The 14,386-nt window shown below is 40.7% G+C and overlaps 2 protein-coding genes across 2 annotated transcripts in view; both read right to left on the minus strand.

Annotated features, from left to right (window-relative positions):
• Positions 1–417: 417 nt before the first annotated feature.
• On the minus strand, positions 418–10,385 carry LOC145456176 (uncharacterized). The gene is made up of 12 exons (XM_080334243.1): positions 10,057–10,385; positions 7,497–7,621; positions 7,251–7,425; positions 7,087–7,187; positions 5,915–6,073; positions 4,784–4,898; positions 4,522–4,715; positions 4,240–4,404; positions 3,661–3,825; positions 3,194–3,315; positions 936–1,053; positions 418–802 (listed from the first exon to the last, which is right to left on the minus strand). The coding sequence occupies exons 1-12, from the start codon at positions 10,188–10,190 to the stop codon at positions 522–524; spliced, it is 1,854 nt and encodes a 617-aa protein (XP_080190369.1). The 5' UTR covers positions 10,191–10,385; the 3' UTR covers positions 418–521.
• A 158-nt stretch (positions 10,386–10,543) lies between these two features.
• LOC145456164 (uncharacterized) overlaps positions 10,544–14,386 on the minus strand; it is a 194,613-nt gene continuing 190,770 nt past the window's right edge. Inside the window, exons 40-44 of the mRNA XM_080334225.1 lie at positions 14,255–14,372; positions 14,074–14,184; positions 13,472–13,591; positions 11,203–11,355; positions 10,544–10,668 (exon numbers count right to left, since the gene is read on the minus strand). Of these exons, the coding sequence (XP_080190351.1) occupies positions 10,664–10,668; positions 11,203–11,355; positions 13,472–13,591; positions 14,074–14,184; positions 14,255–14,372 (507 nt within the window). The 3' untranslated portion in view covers positions 10,544–10,663. The remainder of the gene's footprint in view (positions 10,669–11,202; positions 11,356–13,471; positions 13,592–14,073; positions 14,185–14,254; positions 14,373–14,386) is intronic.

A 14,386-nucleotide genomic window follows, 5' to 3' on the forward strand; every position in this document is an offset into this window, starting at 1 on the left:
AATTTTGGAATAATAACAGGGCAACTGCATGCGTGCTGTCACCGTAATCGGATTGACTGTGAGTCCAAGATGTGATAGAATACCTTTTGTACACACTGTCCCTGCTGTAATGTCAAATATCAACTCTGATATATGTATACTGATATAGTGCAATAGGTTTTATGTCTACTAGGATCACTATAGTGACTGCAGTCATGTCAGACCTTCCATGTTCTCGTTCGGATAAAACTTAATTGCCGGAAACAAATCCTGTTAAATGTGGCGCCAAAATATCAATTTGAGCTCCACATAGTTGAAGTAAATGTCTCAAATTCTTTCTTTAATCAAGCACCAGATTTAGTAGCCCCGTAGATAAAATACTCGGAGATAAACTAACCATGGGGCTTTCAGTCCCAGAAAACTGGCTGAAGATGTGGCGCACAGAGCAATACCATGTTCAATACTGTCGCTTCAGCACCATATTTTTTCGGGTAAATGGTATGATGATAGAGCGTACCTCTTTCTCGGTAAATTGCAGGTTGCTAATTGTGACTATATTGCATCGTTTCATTAAGAAATCGATCAGGATTTCCAGTAATTGAACAGATTGTGCATGCTTTCATTGAAGAGATGATGACCAACAGATAGGAATTGAATTGATCTTCCAGTGAATTGGAATCGTTTTGAAAACCTAGTAACAATAATAATGGTTGTGCACCTGAGAAGGCTTTTAGCTCATTTATGCAGGTATTAGAATCCGTGGATGTACAATGAGATTGGCATGGGCCACAGCATCCAGTCAAAATCGGTTCGTATTGACATCCTGAAAGGAAACATACTATTCTTAAAATACGGTGCGCAGACTGCACAGTTGTGGAACATAAATTTGATGGTAATGCAAATTTCCGTATATATCATAGGCTATATAAATATATACTCGATTTGGTAATCGCCACCTTTCTCCAGAAAAAGCTGGTATACAGGCACAAGTAGATGTAGATCCTTTGCTTGTCCGTCCGAGAAGAAAAATATTCTGCATCCGCCATTATTTGTGGGGACGCTTCGCACAAGTTTCTGTATAAAGATTGAGTTGTGCTGAAGGAGGAAAGTTTTGTGTGATGTAACATCCTAGAGCAGGGGTTTTCAATTACATTTTCCCAATAGGCCAAATGATACGCAGAAACTATTGTTGCAGGCCGAGACAAAAGTTTAAACTATATTCGGCGGTGTATTAATGCTAATTCAAAATTGGATGGAGTGAATTACATTATTTGCCCGGGCTATTAAGTACATGAGTTTATATTAGGCAACGAGAAATTGAGCTCACACAACGTGCAATTCTTAATGTAACAATGGCAACATACAAGATTTGAACTGCATGTTGAAATCAATAAATATTCAGGTTGACCAATCCAAGTGCATGCAGACCAGGGCTGTGGAGTCGGTAAATTTTACCACCGACTCCGACTCCACACATTTTCAATATACCGACTCCGACTCCTGAGTCTTAAAACGTACCGACTCCGACCCCGACTCCGGCTCCCGACTCCGACTCCGACTCCAACAGTATTACCAATTTACTTCGAAAATTATATGCCACACTGTCGGTTGAATGACTATTATCATACAACCATTAAACATACACAAACATATGATTAACGATGGCATGCAAAATTGGCCGCACCTGATCTGTATGGTTATTAATAACAGTGATTGGTGGTAGCCTACATGATAAAATATATTGAAAATCCTTTGAAAGCAATTGTTTTTATGATAGAGAAGTTGGAGTCGGAGTCGAAGTCAGGGTCATTTTCACAAACTACGACTCCGACTCCAGTCAGTATTTTTCCCCCGACTCCGACTCCAGCCATTATAGTTTTCACGACTCCGACTCCATCAAGTGAAAATTAGCCAAACTCCGACTCCGACTCCACAGCCCTGATGCAGACTATAACTATATTCTATAACTCGCAACTCTCGCATTAGTTTTGTATGTTTGGTAGGGTTACCATATTTTGAGATTCGAAAAAGGGGACATTTTTCAAAAATTCTGGAAATTCAGAAAAGAGAGAGAGAGAGAGAGAGTCTTTATTTTCATCGAACCAAAATACATAACAAACGGCAGTGATGGTGGTACAGAAAATATGCGTGCACAGTATTCGGTATTAGATAGGAATGATCGATAAGACCGTGAAGGTCATCTAGTCTGATCACACCAGCATCAAACAGGTACACTTGACTCAGAACAGTCTGGCTGTAAAAAAATGTTTAGTTAGGAAAGGAAAATAGAAAAAAAAATCAAACAATGGTAGCAAATGATCAATGAAGCAATGTCTGGGCGAGGTAGGGCAACAGTGTTAGTGTAACGACAAGAGGTGATCAAGTAGGGCTTTTTTGAATCTATTATAAGGCAATTCACGGATATGTGATGGTAATGCATTCCAGATGATAGGTCCCGAGTAGTCGATAGATCTCTTAGTTAGGTTGCTATTGGGTTGGGGTAAGTAGACGTTTCCTTTAGACGAAGATCTCGTGTAATGGGAATGGACATGTTTAGCAGGTATGAAAAAGTCATCAAACACAGGAGGCAGACTATTGGAAAAATATTTGTGAACAACTTTTGATACTTCGAAGCGATACAGTTCATCAACTCGCAACTGATGATTTTGAAAACTTTGCAACCAATAGTACTGTGTTGACTAAAAAACGTATACTTCTTCTCGACTCCCGACTTACCCGATTTTTTACGATAATTTGTGGTGTTGACTAAAAATAGGTCATCACTTTAACTCGACTTCCGTTTTACCCGATTTAAACTCCGACGTTCGATGTTAGGGGGTCGAGTTTTTTTATCGAATTTTAATACTTTTTCTAGGAAAAGGGATGAATTCCTTAAAGGGCGGACATTCAGGCGTCCTACGAGGAACTTTCAATTTAGTGAAAAAAGAGGACAAATCCTCTTAAAAGAGGACGTATGGTAACCCTAATGTTTGGTACGGATGTAAGTTCCAATCCGGAGGCATGCAAACGCATGGGTACATTTCTACAATACAAGAAAGCCTTCCTCATAACTAATGTAGCCTCATTGCCCTCGTGAAGTGACTATGTGTGATTTCAGTTCGCTATACTACCAGCGAGTATATTTGCCATAGCTGTAGATCGGTAATGTTGTGCGATACACCCAGCATACTGGTTCATTCCAGCACCAACTTACTTTAATGCCGCTCATCCCCAGCGTTTGACAATCGCCTCCCTCAACTGATTCTTGCAAATACCTGCTGAACGCCTGCTTTATTAAATTTGCGTTCGGAGTAGGTCCCGTCACGACCCCAAATTCTAAAAATGTAACGAAAGATTGAAGGAGATCAGGTATACTACGCCTGATTCTGCTTGAGCGACTATGTGCGAAGTGTCAGCAACAAATTGGATTATGGACTTGTCATTCAATCACAATAAATTCTGTTCACAACAATACGTTACCTGTTACGAAAATCAACTGCAATGTGGTGATTAGGGCATGGGCGCAATTATTCGAGTATATACTCGAATCCGAGGTGTATTAATTGTAAGGATTCCAGTCGAGCAGCGAGAGACGAAGTTGTACTACCGCATTATACTCGTGAAAATTGACCAAACCTTGTCGATATACTATTCGTTGTCGGCTTCATGATCCATACTAACCTCGGTCGTTAAAGGAGATGGAAAGCCATTCCATCATGTTATTTGGCTTTGCGGCACATTTCAGACCACCTTTTGTGGTGCATTCAGTGATCCAATCGGAAAGTCCCGCAATAACATTTTTCATCGATCCTCTATTATCCACGACTATCCCGATGTATTCCTTCGCTGTAAGAAAATGTATAGCAAGAATGATTTTGTTTAGAAAACGTAAGATCAGAATCATCAATTCAAGTATCAACGTTACCGGGCATTATCGGGCGTTACTTCGAGATCAGTTGTTTTTCAAAGGTTGTGAACGTGAACGCCAAAATACTATATATTCGTAGCGTAGACGTGGTCAGTAACGAATAAGTTCTACTTGAAATCTCGTTAGTCGTTTTGCCTTAGTCAGGTAGTTGTTTTCCTTCGAGTCTGACTGACCGAGCATTGATACTGCACTTCAGTCTCGCACAAACTGGTAACATAACCGTGTCGTAGCAGCGTAAATTATCGCTACGAGACATGCCACTTCGTAAAGAAGTTTGGAACTTCTCTCTTCTGCTCCTCCGCACCGTCACTGCTACGCCTTCCGCAACCTACCAGGACAAGGTTGCGTGTCACATTGTACAGTCTGCGTAGGCAATCCAACGCAAAGCCTGTCGTCCACGATATTGCCAGTCTCCGTAAGACAAAACCGAGTTGCGAAGCCGAGTCCACGTCCGCACGTTACGCTGCATCTCACACTCCACGAACTCCAATGCGTTTCTGCAGTGAATGCAATTTTCCTTAGGATTGAAATGAACGAAACTTTTCCGTCCATGAAGCGTCTATATTAATATATTGGCTTAACATCACATGCTGAGTAATACATATCTCGCTTACTCGGGATTAGATTGTCGTTTATCCATTCCAGGTACTTCGATACGCTCGTATAAATCCCCGGTGCTTTTGCCAATCCACAGTGCTTCGCACCGTAACTTGTGATCCCCGCCAGTATCCATTTATCGGAATGATCCTTGCAAACTAACGGCCCGCCACTATCACCATTACAGCTATCCTGTCCTCCTTCTTCGTGGCTGAAAAGTACTAATTTAAAGTCGACAAATATATTTCTATTACCACGGCAATCAACTATATAGCCTACCCGGCACAAATTGTGTTGTTAACAACGGTGGTTTGTGGTTCATGCCACGCAACGCATACATCCCGGTCAACTATTTTGACTTCTGCTTCTTGAAGGATGTTCGGAAGATCCCAGTCTGTAAAATACGTCATTGGCAGTTAAAGTGACAGTGAGTACGGCTGCCATAAACCATGAAGAATTTTGAGAACATTACTACTGTCTATTCTCAATCTTATCTATACAAAAGCCGTGTAGACTAACTTGCAGTATGGCATTCCTGGTTTTCAAGGATGCGCTAATTTGCCGTTTAGAATTTATACTGAAGCGGTTGTGGCACAAGATGGCGTGGGGTACTGAGATGGCCTGGAATCAGTTTGATATTGACTATTGACAACTGACCTACCACTGGTTGGTCACCTATAGTTCAACTGATGGGGTATGGTTGAGATGGTTGCGTGTGTCTGCTGGGGGTTGGAGAGGGTGTAGTAGAGTGAATTATATATAGTTGGTTACTGGTGCAGAGCGTGTCGATCGCTGTTTTGAGTTTTCTCGCGTTATGCGAATGGCGGCACAAAGCATGAATATTGCGTTCAGGACATCCGGTCAGTGCCATCACAAAAAGTCGCCAAAATCACTGTGATTTCCAAAGGCAGGTATGCATTTCATGTATCTATAGGGGAGTCAGCCTATTAAATTATTATTATTGGATTAAAAATTATGGATTTGCGTCGACAGAAGAGGGTCCTTTACGCTCTCGAGATACTAATATATACTACTATATGTCTTTCATGCGTTCTTAGTTCTTAGGCGTATTATACTTGATAGTCACTCGTTTTCTTTGTTACGAATAACGCATATTGTTCGGTATAGTTGATTTTGTATATCATGCTTTTTAGAAATGCATTGTTACGCCATGCGATTCTCAAGTTGGCTTTCATTTGAGTCTCTGCTTATGGTTGTTATTGTGCCCTCGATCGTGGTATCGAAAAGTATGGATCTAAAATCCTGGAACCCATATTAGATATATACGTGGAATAATATGACATCGCGACATTAAAGACTACAAGAATAGGTCAAGTTAAGATCCTAAGCAGACACGGTCGAACTATAGATAACTAACCTGCGGCTATCTATAATCGAACACTATTTTACCTTCGTCATATCCCCATCCTGTGACGCTGCATGTGGTACCACTCACCAAGTGTGTCTCGCTCATTGGCAACGCAATCGGTCTCAGATTTGGACCGGACATCACCGGCCGATGTAGTTTTACGAGACATATATCATAGTCAAGTGTCTCAGTATCATAATCTAAATAAATGAGGTAATAAACGATGGCAAATTAAGGAATAATACCAAGACAGGACATTTGTGGTTGCGCAACTGAATGGATATATAAAACGACGCAATTGCGACATATTTTGATTCCCAAATAGTGAAATCACAAAACAATAAGATTGCGGAGAAAATTCTACACATTTCAATGAATTGTCTCTGTATTCGTCTCGTTACACCTCCTGAGTATGTTCATTGTAATATTCTCTATAGACAAATATAGGCTACTATTAAAATCGATAAAATGCTTGACCGAAACTGACGCACATCAGTGGTTTTGCTTCAAGGTTGAGGAATAATATTGAGTTCTCTCTTCTCAGCGCAGGCCAAAAACGTAATTAACGCAAGTAGGGGAATACCTACTTATAAATTTGTCAATATCGAAAAGGGAGCGAATGGCTCACCCGCGACAATTATATCTCTTCTTGGCGCAAAGTCTACGCCTGATATCTTCCATACAGATTATATTTTATCCATAGCTGTATATATTCACGTTCTCATCATTGTTGATATTGAACACATAGCTGTTGGGAATGCAGGTTGCAGAACTTATAGATCGGCTTATATACGGTGCATATGCCGATAGCAAAGCGAATTACGCCATTCTATATGGCCCACAGCAAGGCAAAGTAGTTTTTAGTAAACTATAATTCCGTATCGGACACGATGAGTGAACTTGATTAACGCTGGTTATTTAATGACACGCAAAACGGATTTGGCATAAGGTTAAAATCAATGACGTCACATTCTACAATAAAAGCAAATACGAGTGATGTGGTACCTTTGCTATTCTTCGAAGTTACAATGAAATGACTGTCTTAACTGTTCGAGACTCGAGTCATATGACTTGAGTACAAGTCGAGTGAATACAGAAATTGACTCAAGTCGAGTCATTCTCAGTATTTGAAGAAAATGACTCGAGTCACGTATAGTCCACAAATATCTTAACTCGGGTCATTACAGCCCTGGTTCGGAAGTCAGCAACGTACTTTTGTGACAAAGCACCTTTTCCGCCGTTCCAAAGACCGCTCCATCGCTGTTTCCATTCTTTCGGACTGTCCCCATTACTATCTTCGTTATGGAACTTCCACTGGAAGTAAAATCGGATTATATATAATTGCCGAAACAGGTTTAGTTCTTCGGATGCACTTGCCCGTCGAAACAATGCGCGGCCGACAGAATCCATTCGTTTGCTATCAAGGACCCTCCGCACTGATTTGTTCCGTTGTTGAGCTCGATAAATATCTGCCAGGGATATTTCTCGGCACTGTCTACGTCATTGCCATGCACAACTAACACAGTTGAGGCGCGGTGTGGCGATGTCAGTACTGTAAAAGTCACAGGAGCATTCGATTTCATGTGAACATAACTCTCATAACCAGCCATATAGTACACTTACCACCGAGAAAGGACGAAAAATTTCGCGAGAGGACACCTGGCAGGAGGCCTACTGCGAGACACAGAATTGCAATCGATGCGACGCGCATTTTTCGGTAGTTTGGAATCGGATCCGATGGAAAAATCCTCAAATCGGAATATAACAATATATATAGAATATTCCATTGTTTAATTCGCCCGAGGGCGACCATGATTCACATACGCAATCCAACTTGCCATTTGTTATTATTAAGATCATACGACGTAACAGTGACGCTTACAGTCCATGAGGCTTCGTCAACACGACAGCGACAATTAGGGCAAGTTTTTGTTGCACTAAAATCGCGAGAAAGTTGCATTTAATTTTAACAAAAGTTGCAGTAAAAAGTTGCATTTATAATTTTTGTTGAATTATTATGGGTATGAGATATTCTACTTGAAAGGTTCCATTGTATAACCTAGCTATACTGCAGAGCAATGTTCCCTCTAAGCTGCGCACGTGCGCAAATGCGCAGTGCTGACACGGTGTCTGCGCACAGAAAATCTAAGTTGCGCACAAAAAATCCGAAGTGATGACCTTTTTTTTAGTCGTTACGCACTGTTTTGCAAGGGTCTGCGCAGTGAGTTGGTGAGTGTGCGCAGACTCGTCCAAAATTAGAGGGAACATTGCTGCATAGCTGTCAAATTTGTTACTTCGCCATATAAAGGTCTGACGAAACCGCCAAAAACTACATTTTTCCCGACACACAGCAAGGAAATTACACGATGCGGGAATAATTTCCCCAAAAAAGCCAAACAACATATCGATAACCACCTCCCACTAAAGCAAATAGAATAACACACCCCAAACCCCCTAGGTCTGCAAACTTGACCCAAGGCATTACAAAAAAACTCACTCTTGGCGACTTTAACAAAATCAATAGCCTGAAAAATGGGACCCGGTGAAAATTCGGTCTCTTCGGCGGTCTCGCATGAGCGTTCGTGATATGGGAAACTATATTTCAAACTTAAGCGACAGAATTAATAAAGCGATCTATTTACACATTATCCGGGCACAGTTGTGCTTGGCAGAGGGAGTTGAATTTCTCTCCATTATGTCATAGATAACAGTGAGATTCAGTTAACCCATGATATAGCTCTTTGTTATGCAACTTGAAGAGAGTAGAACCATACTAGAAATACTTTATAGCATGTTTTTAAATCACTCCTTTACATTTTTACGCAATATTTGATCAAAGTTGCAGTAAAAATTGGATATGAAAAATAGAGAAAAGTATAGCAAAAAGTTCCACTATAAAATCCCTCCAAACAGCTTAAAACATCATAGTACATAGACCTTGAGTATCTACGAAGCAGTCTCTCTCTCTCTCTCTCTCTTTCTCTCTCTCTCTCTGCAAATAGGCCACGTCGAACACAGCCATGATATTGAGAGTCGGCCCTTCCTGTATCCTAAAGACCCCCCCCTTGGTCAGCGTTTAATTAAAAAGCATTGAAAAGAGCGCAGCTTCTATGTACAGAAACGCCAAACTTGACTCTGTAGCGGATTACGCGCATCTCGGACATGATTTGGTTACGTATTCAGCCTCCCTTGAAATACACCTCAAAGTCTGAAAATCGGGATTGTTAAACAATCGTGGCGACGCAGCACAATGACCATAACAATGGCTCTTGCGTGGTTGCGATTGTTCAGAACAATGCCGATTTTCAAACTTTCAGGTGTAAGCCTATTTCAAGGGGGTGCCATTGCCCTGCTTAGAAGACGATTACCAAGCATATGCTTCGTCAATTGGTCAGCATTTGAGTTAAAACCTGTGCACAGCACTATGATGACAATATGTTCACTGTCATTGCGCGTGGTAGGTCTTTGTTTCATCTAAAAGTGCTGGAGTGTACTATTATTCAGTTGAACAAACCTATTTTATGTAGACAAAAAGATTTCCTCTATAACAGTGGTTCCCAACCGGGGGGGAATTCCCCCCTTGGGGGGAAATTTGAAATTTTTAGGGGGAATCTGGCTTAATTTTTTTAGGGGAAATTTGGCTTTGGCATTGTATCGGAAGATACCCTGGGTTCTTTAGATTTTTATGGTATAGAACTGTTAAGTAGAAATTAGTCCTTTACAATTGTATGTTTCTTTGGCGGATTTCAAGCTAGGTATATGTTTAAATTCCTTCCGTAGCTATTACACCACCTGATAAAGTGAGGCTCACGAGACGATTTCGTGGGGTGCGCGACAGCCTCTCGACCAAATTGCTACTAAGCAGGAAAAAGTCAAGCCAAATTCAGTACAAGGCCGCTGGTTAAATTGTTTAACTTTTTAAGCCAACATATGAGCTAACGTGAAAAACATACCGTACCAAATTCATCGATTCAATTCAAGTCCATAGCAAGCGGACTTGGTGATTTATTTTTCGTCAGCGGCTACCCGATCGGTCAAAAACAGGTCAAATTTGACTGTACTTTACCAAAGTTTAGTGCGGTCCGCATTCGCCATAGTTCGGACATATCTTCTTCATATTATTTTGTTAATAGTGGCATAGCACGGGATTGTAGGTAGTGTGGTACAATGCCTCGGGACTCACCTCCGCGGACAGTCCCTGTTTTGAAAAAAGCTAACTGGCGAAGACTCCCGAAATTCGTACTGCCCAGTGCCGACCAGGTTAACACAAGCTGCGCAACCATCTGCAGTCTCCAATCTACACTTCGAACAAGCCATTTGGGGTACAGAACTTCAGAATAACGCGAAACAATAACTTCATATTGTTACTTTATTCGCAAAAACCTTTTCGACTGACTCTCATCAGTAGCGAACGTCAGTGATAGGGTGAATAAAATTTGAAATCTAGGAACTATTTTGTAGTTAAATAAATTAACAATATGAAGTTATTGTTTCGCGTTATTCTAGACTTCGTCGACACGAGCTTTATCTCAGACTCTCCTGTATTGCAATTCGAAATATTGCATTGCTCATTTGTTCTCCTATCAGCATTGTGTCGTCACTGGGACTACGAGAGTGTGATAATTACACGGTATCGGTTCCGGCTCAGACAATAATTGAATTGACAATGATTGTAGTCGCGATTTTATTTGAAGTATGCATCGGGGTACGTATTCTAAATCGCAACAAACTCGGCACTGGCAAATGATTGTTGTTTTGTCTGCACGCGTAATGCTTTCGAAGTTCCTCCGTTAACCTGAAATATAAATTCACGAGAACTAAATATGAAACCGTAAGCGCACTTTCCAGTCATGGACGGTATTCTAGAGACGAAAGGATTGAGATTATAAGGTTTGCCCATAGATCGTGCTAATGTGGGTTTCGGTTCCTGAGAAACGGTCAAATTTCGAGAGTGGCGTATAGAGCAGTAGTCAGTTCAATACTGTCGCTTCGCGCTATATTGGTGCATGTGAATGGTATGATGAAAGAGCGAATCAACTAGTCGATAAAGCGTGGACTGCAGACATTAACTGCTGCACGGTAGTGTGACATTACAAAAACCGAACTGTTAGTAAAAGAAACAAGTACTAGCACCTGAAATTAAACATGTACCGTGCTGGTACGTATTGAGCTGCACTGAGTGACATGATGATGGATCACGCGACTGTGTTGAGTCTCACTATTTAGGAAACGGTTACGTTAGCAAAGTAAAACTGGCTAACATAGGATGACGGCAAGATAAATAGAAACATGAGAAGTGTATTTTGTCGCATGATGTAGGACTTCTTACCAATGCATTTGGGCATGGAGCATTCCCACTTCGTTGGGCCATCTCCACATCTGCGTGTTCCGACTTCTTTTCCTCGGTAGTAGCACCCTCTCGTGTTTATTCCCTTACCGCATGTCACTGAGCAGCTTGACCAAGGTCCCCATCTTGCTATTCCTGAAGTACAAAAAAAAACAGGTAGCCAATAATTCATGAGGTCACGAACGTATTCGACTTGGCGTGAATAGCTTATAGCAGCCAGCAAGTTGTGGGATTTCGGAATAAGAGACGTGGATTTAATTCATTACGATAGCGTATGTGTACGTAGAGTATTGGTCAAGTCTTCATACCCAATGATACTTGGGTTGGCTATATAGCACTGGGCAACAATTTTTAACGAAAAATTTGTTGACTTTGATTTTGCACTTTATTTGGGCTAATTTTGGCGTGCTGATTCCAAAAATGCCGCTGGTTTTCTTCTATCACGTCACGTTTTTGCTATACGGCATATTTGCCAATATATGCAAATTTTCACGAATATAACCATATGACTTTTCCATACCATCTAGAAATCCACACTTTTGTCATACAATAAGTTATATACCAAAGGGGTCAATTGAATTATTAGGAAACAAGGCGATATAGGCTGATGCTTTCACCCATTTGTGGTTAAAGGATGCAATAATCCGATGATATTTCAGACACATATTGGATGCAAACTGCAAGATATGGCAAGAAAAATAAACATTACATTTACTATCAGCTATAGGTCCAATGACCCATTCAGCATATCCCGTGTGATTTGGAAATCCTATGCGCTCGATAATTTGGATCGAGATGAAGATCTTAGGGATAGCAGACCTAATGATGAAGATTTTGAAATCGAAGATGATTCAGAACGTAGAGTAGTCCATCAACACAGGTTAAATGATCTGACATAGGCTTTGGGACTTTGAAGAGAAATATTCTGTAATTTTAGCGTCCTTGTGAATGGAAAAAAAATTACTTGGCAAGAGAGAGAGAAGATATCTCGCTTTCAATCGTGAGATACGGCGTTTTCATCGTAGGGCTACTTTCGGTTGCTTTGTGTATTGCCGTGATACTGGCATTGGCATGATATTTTTACCATGGCTTGCTGGAGGAGTTAGGAATCTCGATTTACAACTCAAGTAAATGACAAATGTCTATTAGTAGCTCAAAAAGGATCCTGAAGTGTGGCATTCTCCAAAACGGCAACGCCTTAGATGCAGTAACAATTACACACTCAGTTCGTGTTCGTGAATAATACAGAAACATTGAATTGTTGCAATATCACAAGCACGATGGGATCATATGTGTCAACTTTGAAATATTGTGTTTTCTTAATGGTCAGACAATAAGGATGCTCATTGCTCATGTAACCCTGATACAAATGTGCCACTGTCATACGTTTATGTTATGTCGGACAGCAGACATTCAAAAAAGCTAAATATATAAATAATTTCCCGGAAAACCTTGGTATAGTCAGCGATGGGCAAGAAGGAAGTATTCCCCAATATCTGAAGATGATGTCGGTAAGATACCAGAGTAGATTGGAGCTTACATATGTTAGCTGATAATCGCCCGAGTATCAAATGAGACAACTCACAGAATTATGAGTTATTAGCGTAAATTTAAACCCTGAAACTCGCACTTTATTTGTCCTGCAGAAGCAATATCAGTTAAAATCAACCAAATAAAGCAGTGCAAATATTTATTTGGAATCTATTGATTTATTTTCGTCTGCTTGTGGTTTTGAAACATTTTATACAATAAATACAAAATATTAAAAGTAGTACATTTCGTGCGTTATAAGACAATGTGGTGGGTGCCTAACCCAGGAACTTGACGTGATAGAGAAAAACGGAAGACTTTTTGAATTCAGCGCGCAAAAGTTAGTCTGAGTCAATTGTCTGATCAAAGTCAACAAAAATTGTGTTGACGGGTGTAGTCATTAGCGAAGGTTCGGCGTGCCTTTACTGCCATAAAACATGCAAATGATTCCCTACGTTTTGTGACAGGGTGTTGTACGGTCTGTGTACGAATGCACGTGCACTGTTCAGTTTATATTCCAGTGCAAGTAAGTATACCAAAGTATATATTCAAGGCCTGGTTTTGCCCAGAAACTGAAACCTGCCAAGTAGAACAAGAAGTAATCTAAAATCATAACCACTTGAGTCAATATAGTGCAAGAGGCAAAACTTTATTCGTAAATTCGAAGAAGTAGGGATATTTATTTACTGACCATTTCTGATTAAATAACCGTCATTCTTACCAAACGAGACTTCTCTCCTGAGTGTCGCCACCATTTCATTCGAGCTGTTCGGACTTTCAAAGATATGTACAGGGGAAGCGGTTCTTGCCGCCAAACGATAAAATGCTGGTATGGCAGCCTCTGCGAAGCATAGAATGACGTGGTTCAAATAAGCGTTGATTGCTGAAGGCATATTTTTGAATATCTATTTTCTAATGCATGGTCTGCTGAGGTTGAGCTAAGTTCTAGTGAGCTCACAGAGAAGGGTCAAATACTGAAAACGGAGGATAAAGGGTTTGGTTTGTTGCCATAAGCCGTGTTATGCTAGCCTATATATATCTGGGTCATATACAATACACGCACTTCAGAAGAACACAATCAACGTCATCCATGAACGAAACAAGCATGATTCAAAGTGTGTATGCCGTATGTACAGCAAATTTTGAATAATTTAAATATATATAAAATGGCCATTCAACCAACAAGTTCCAAAACCAAGGCACAAAGGAATAGTTTACATTGGCGGATAACAATCGTATATCAATCGTATATCTGGCGGGATAGGCCACTTAAGTCTGGATAGGCCACTTAAGTCTATTCTAAGTCTAGTCTTATGTGCCCACCTGATCCGAAGGATCCCGTTAACTCATTTATGCAGTTTGTTGGATCGGGAGAGCTACAGTAAGCCGGGCATGGTCCACAGCATCCCGTCAAAATCGGTACGTATTCGCAATCTGTGCAACAAAATATCAACTCTTACATGTTGTTCTGGGATACCTATATAGATTTCGACTAATTCGTCACCTCTATCCTCCAGAATTTTGAGTACATCCGCCAGAAGTTCCGGATGCTTTGGCGTCGCGTCCGTGAACAAATATACCTTACACCCGACATTGGTCGTGGGGATACTTTCTGCTAATTTCTGAATTTAAATCG

The sequence above is a fragment of the Botryllus schlosseri genome, chromosome 14, assembly GCF_051294905.1.
Source record: "Botryllus schlosseri isolate E-star chromosome 14, Bs_hap1, whole genome shotgun sequence".
Classification (NCBI taxonomy): domain Eukaryota; kingdom Metazoa; phylum Chordata; class Ascidiacea; order Stolidobranchia; family Styelidae; genus Botryllus; species Botryllus schlosseri.

Bases quoted from the DNA above. Each gene is read 5' to 3' on its own strand.
- LOC145456176 (XM_080334243.1), bottom strand. From the start codon at position 10,190: ATGGCTTGTTCGAAGTGTAGATTGGAGACTGCAGATGGTTGCGCAGCT. The intron at 7,188-7,250 runs GCAAGTGCATCC...TTTTACTTCCAG, and splicing joins GCCGCGCATTGTTTCGACGG to TGGAAGTTCCATAACGAAGA. The intron at 3,826-4,239 runs GTAGGTTGCGGA...ATTTTCTTACAG, and splicing joins TGACACGCAACCTTGTCCTG to CGAAGGAATACATCGGGATA.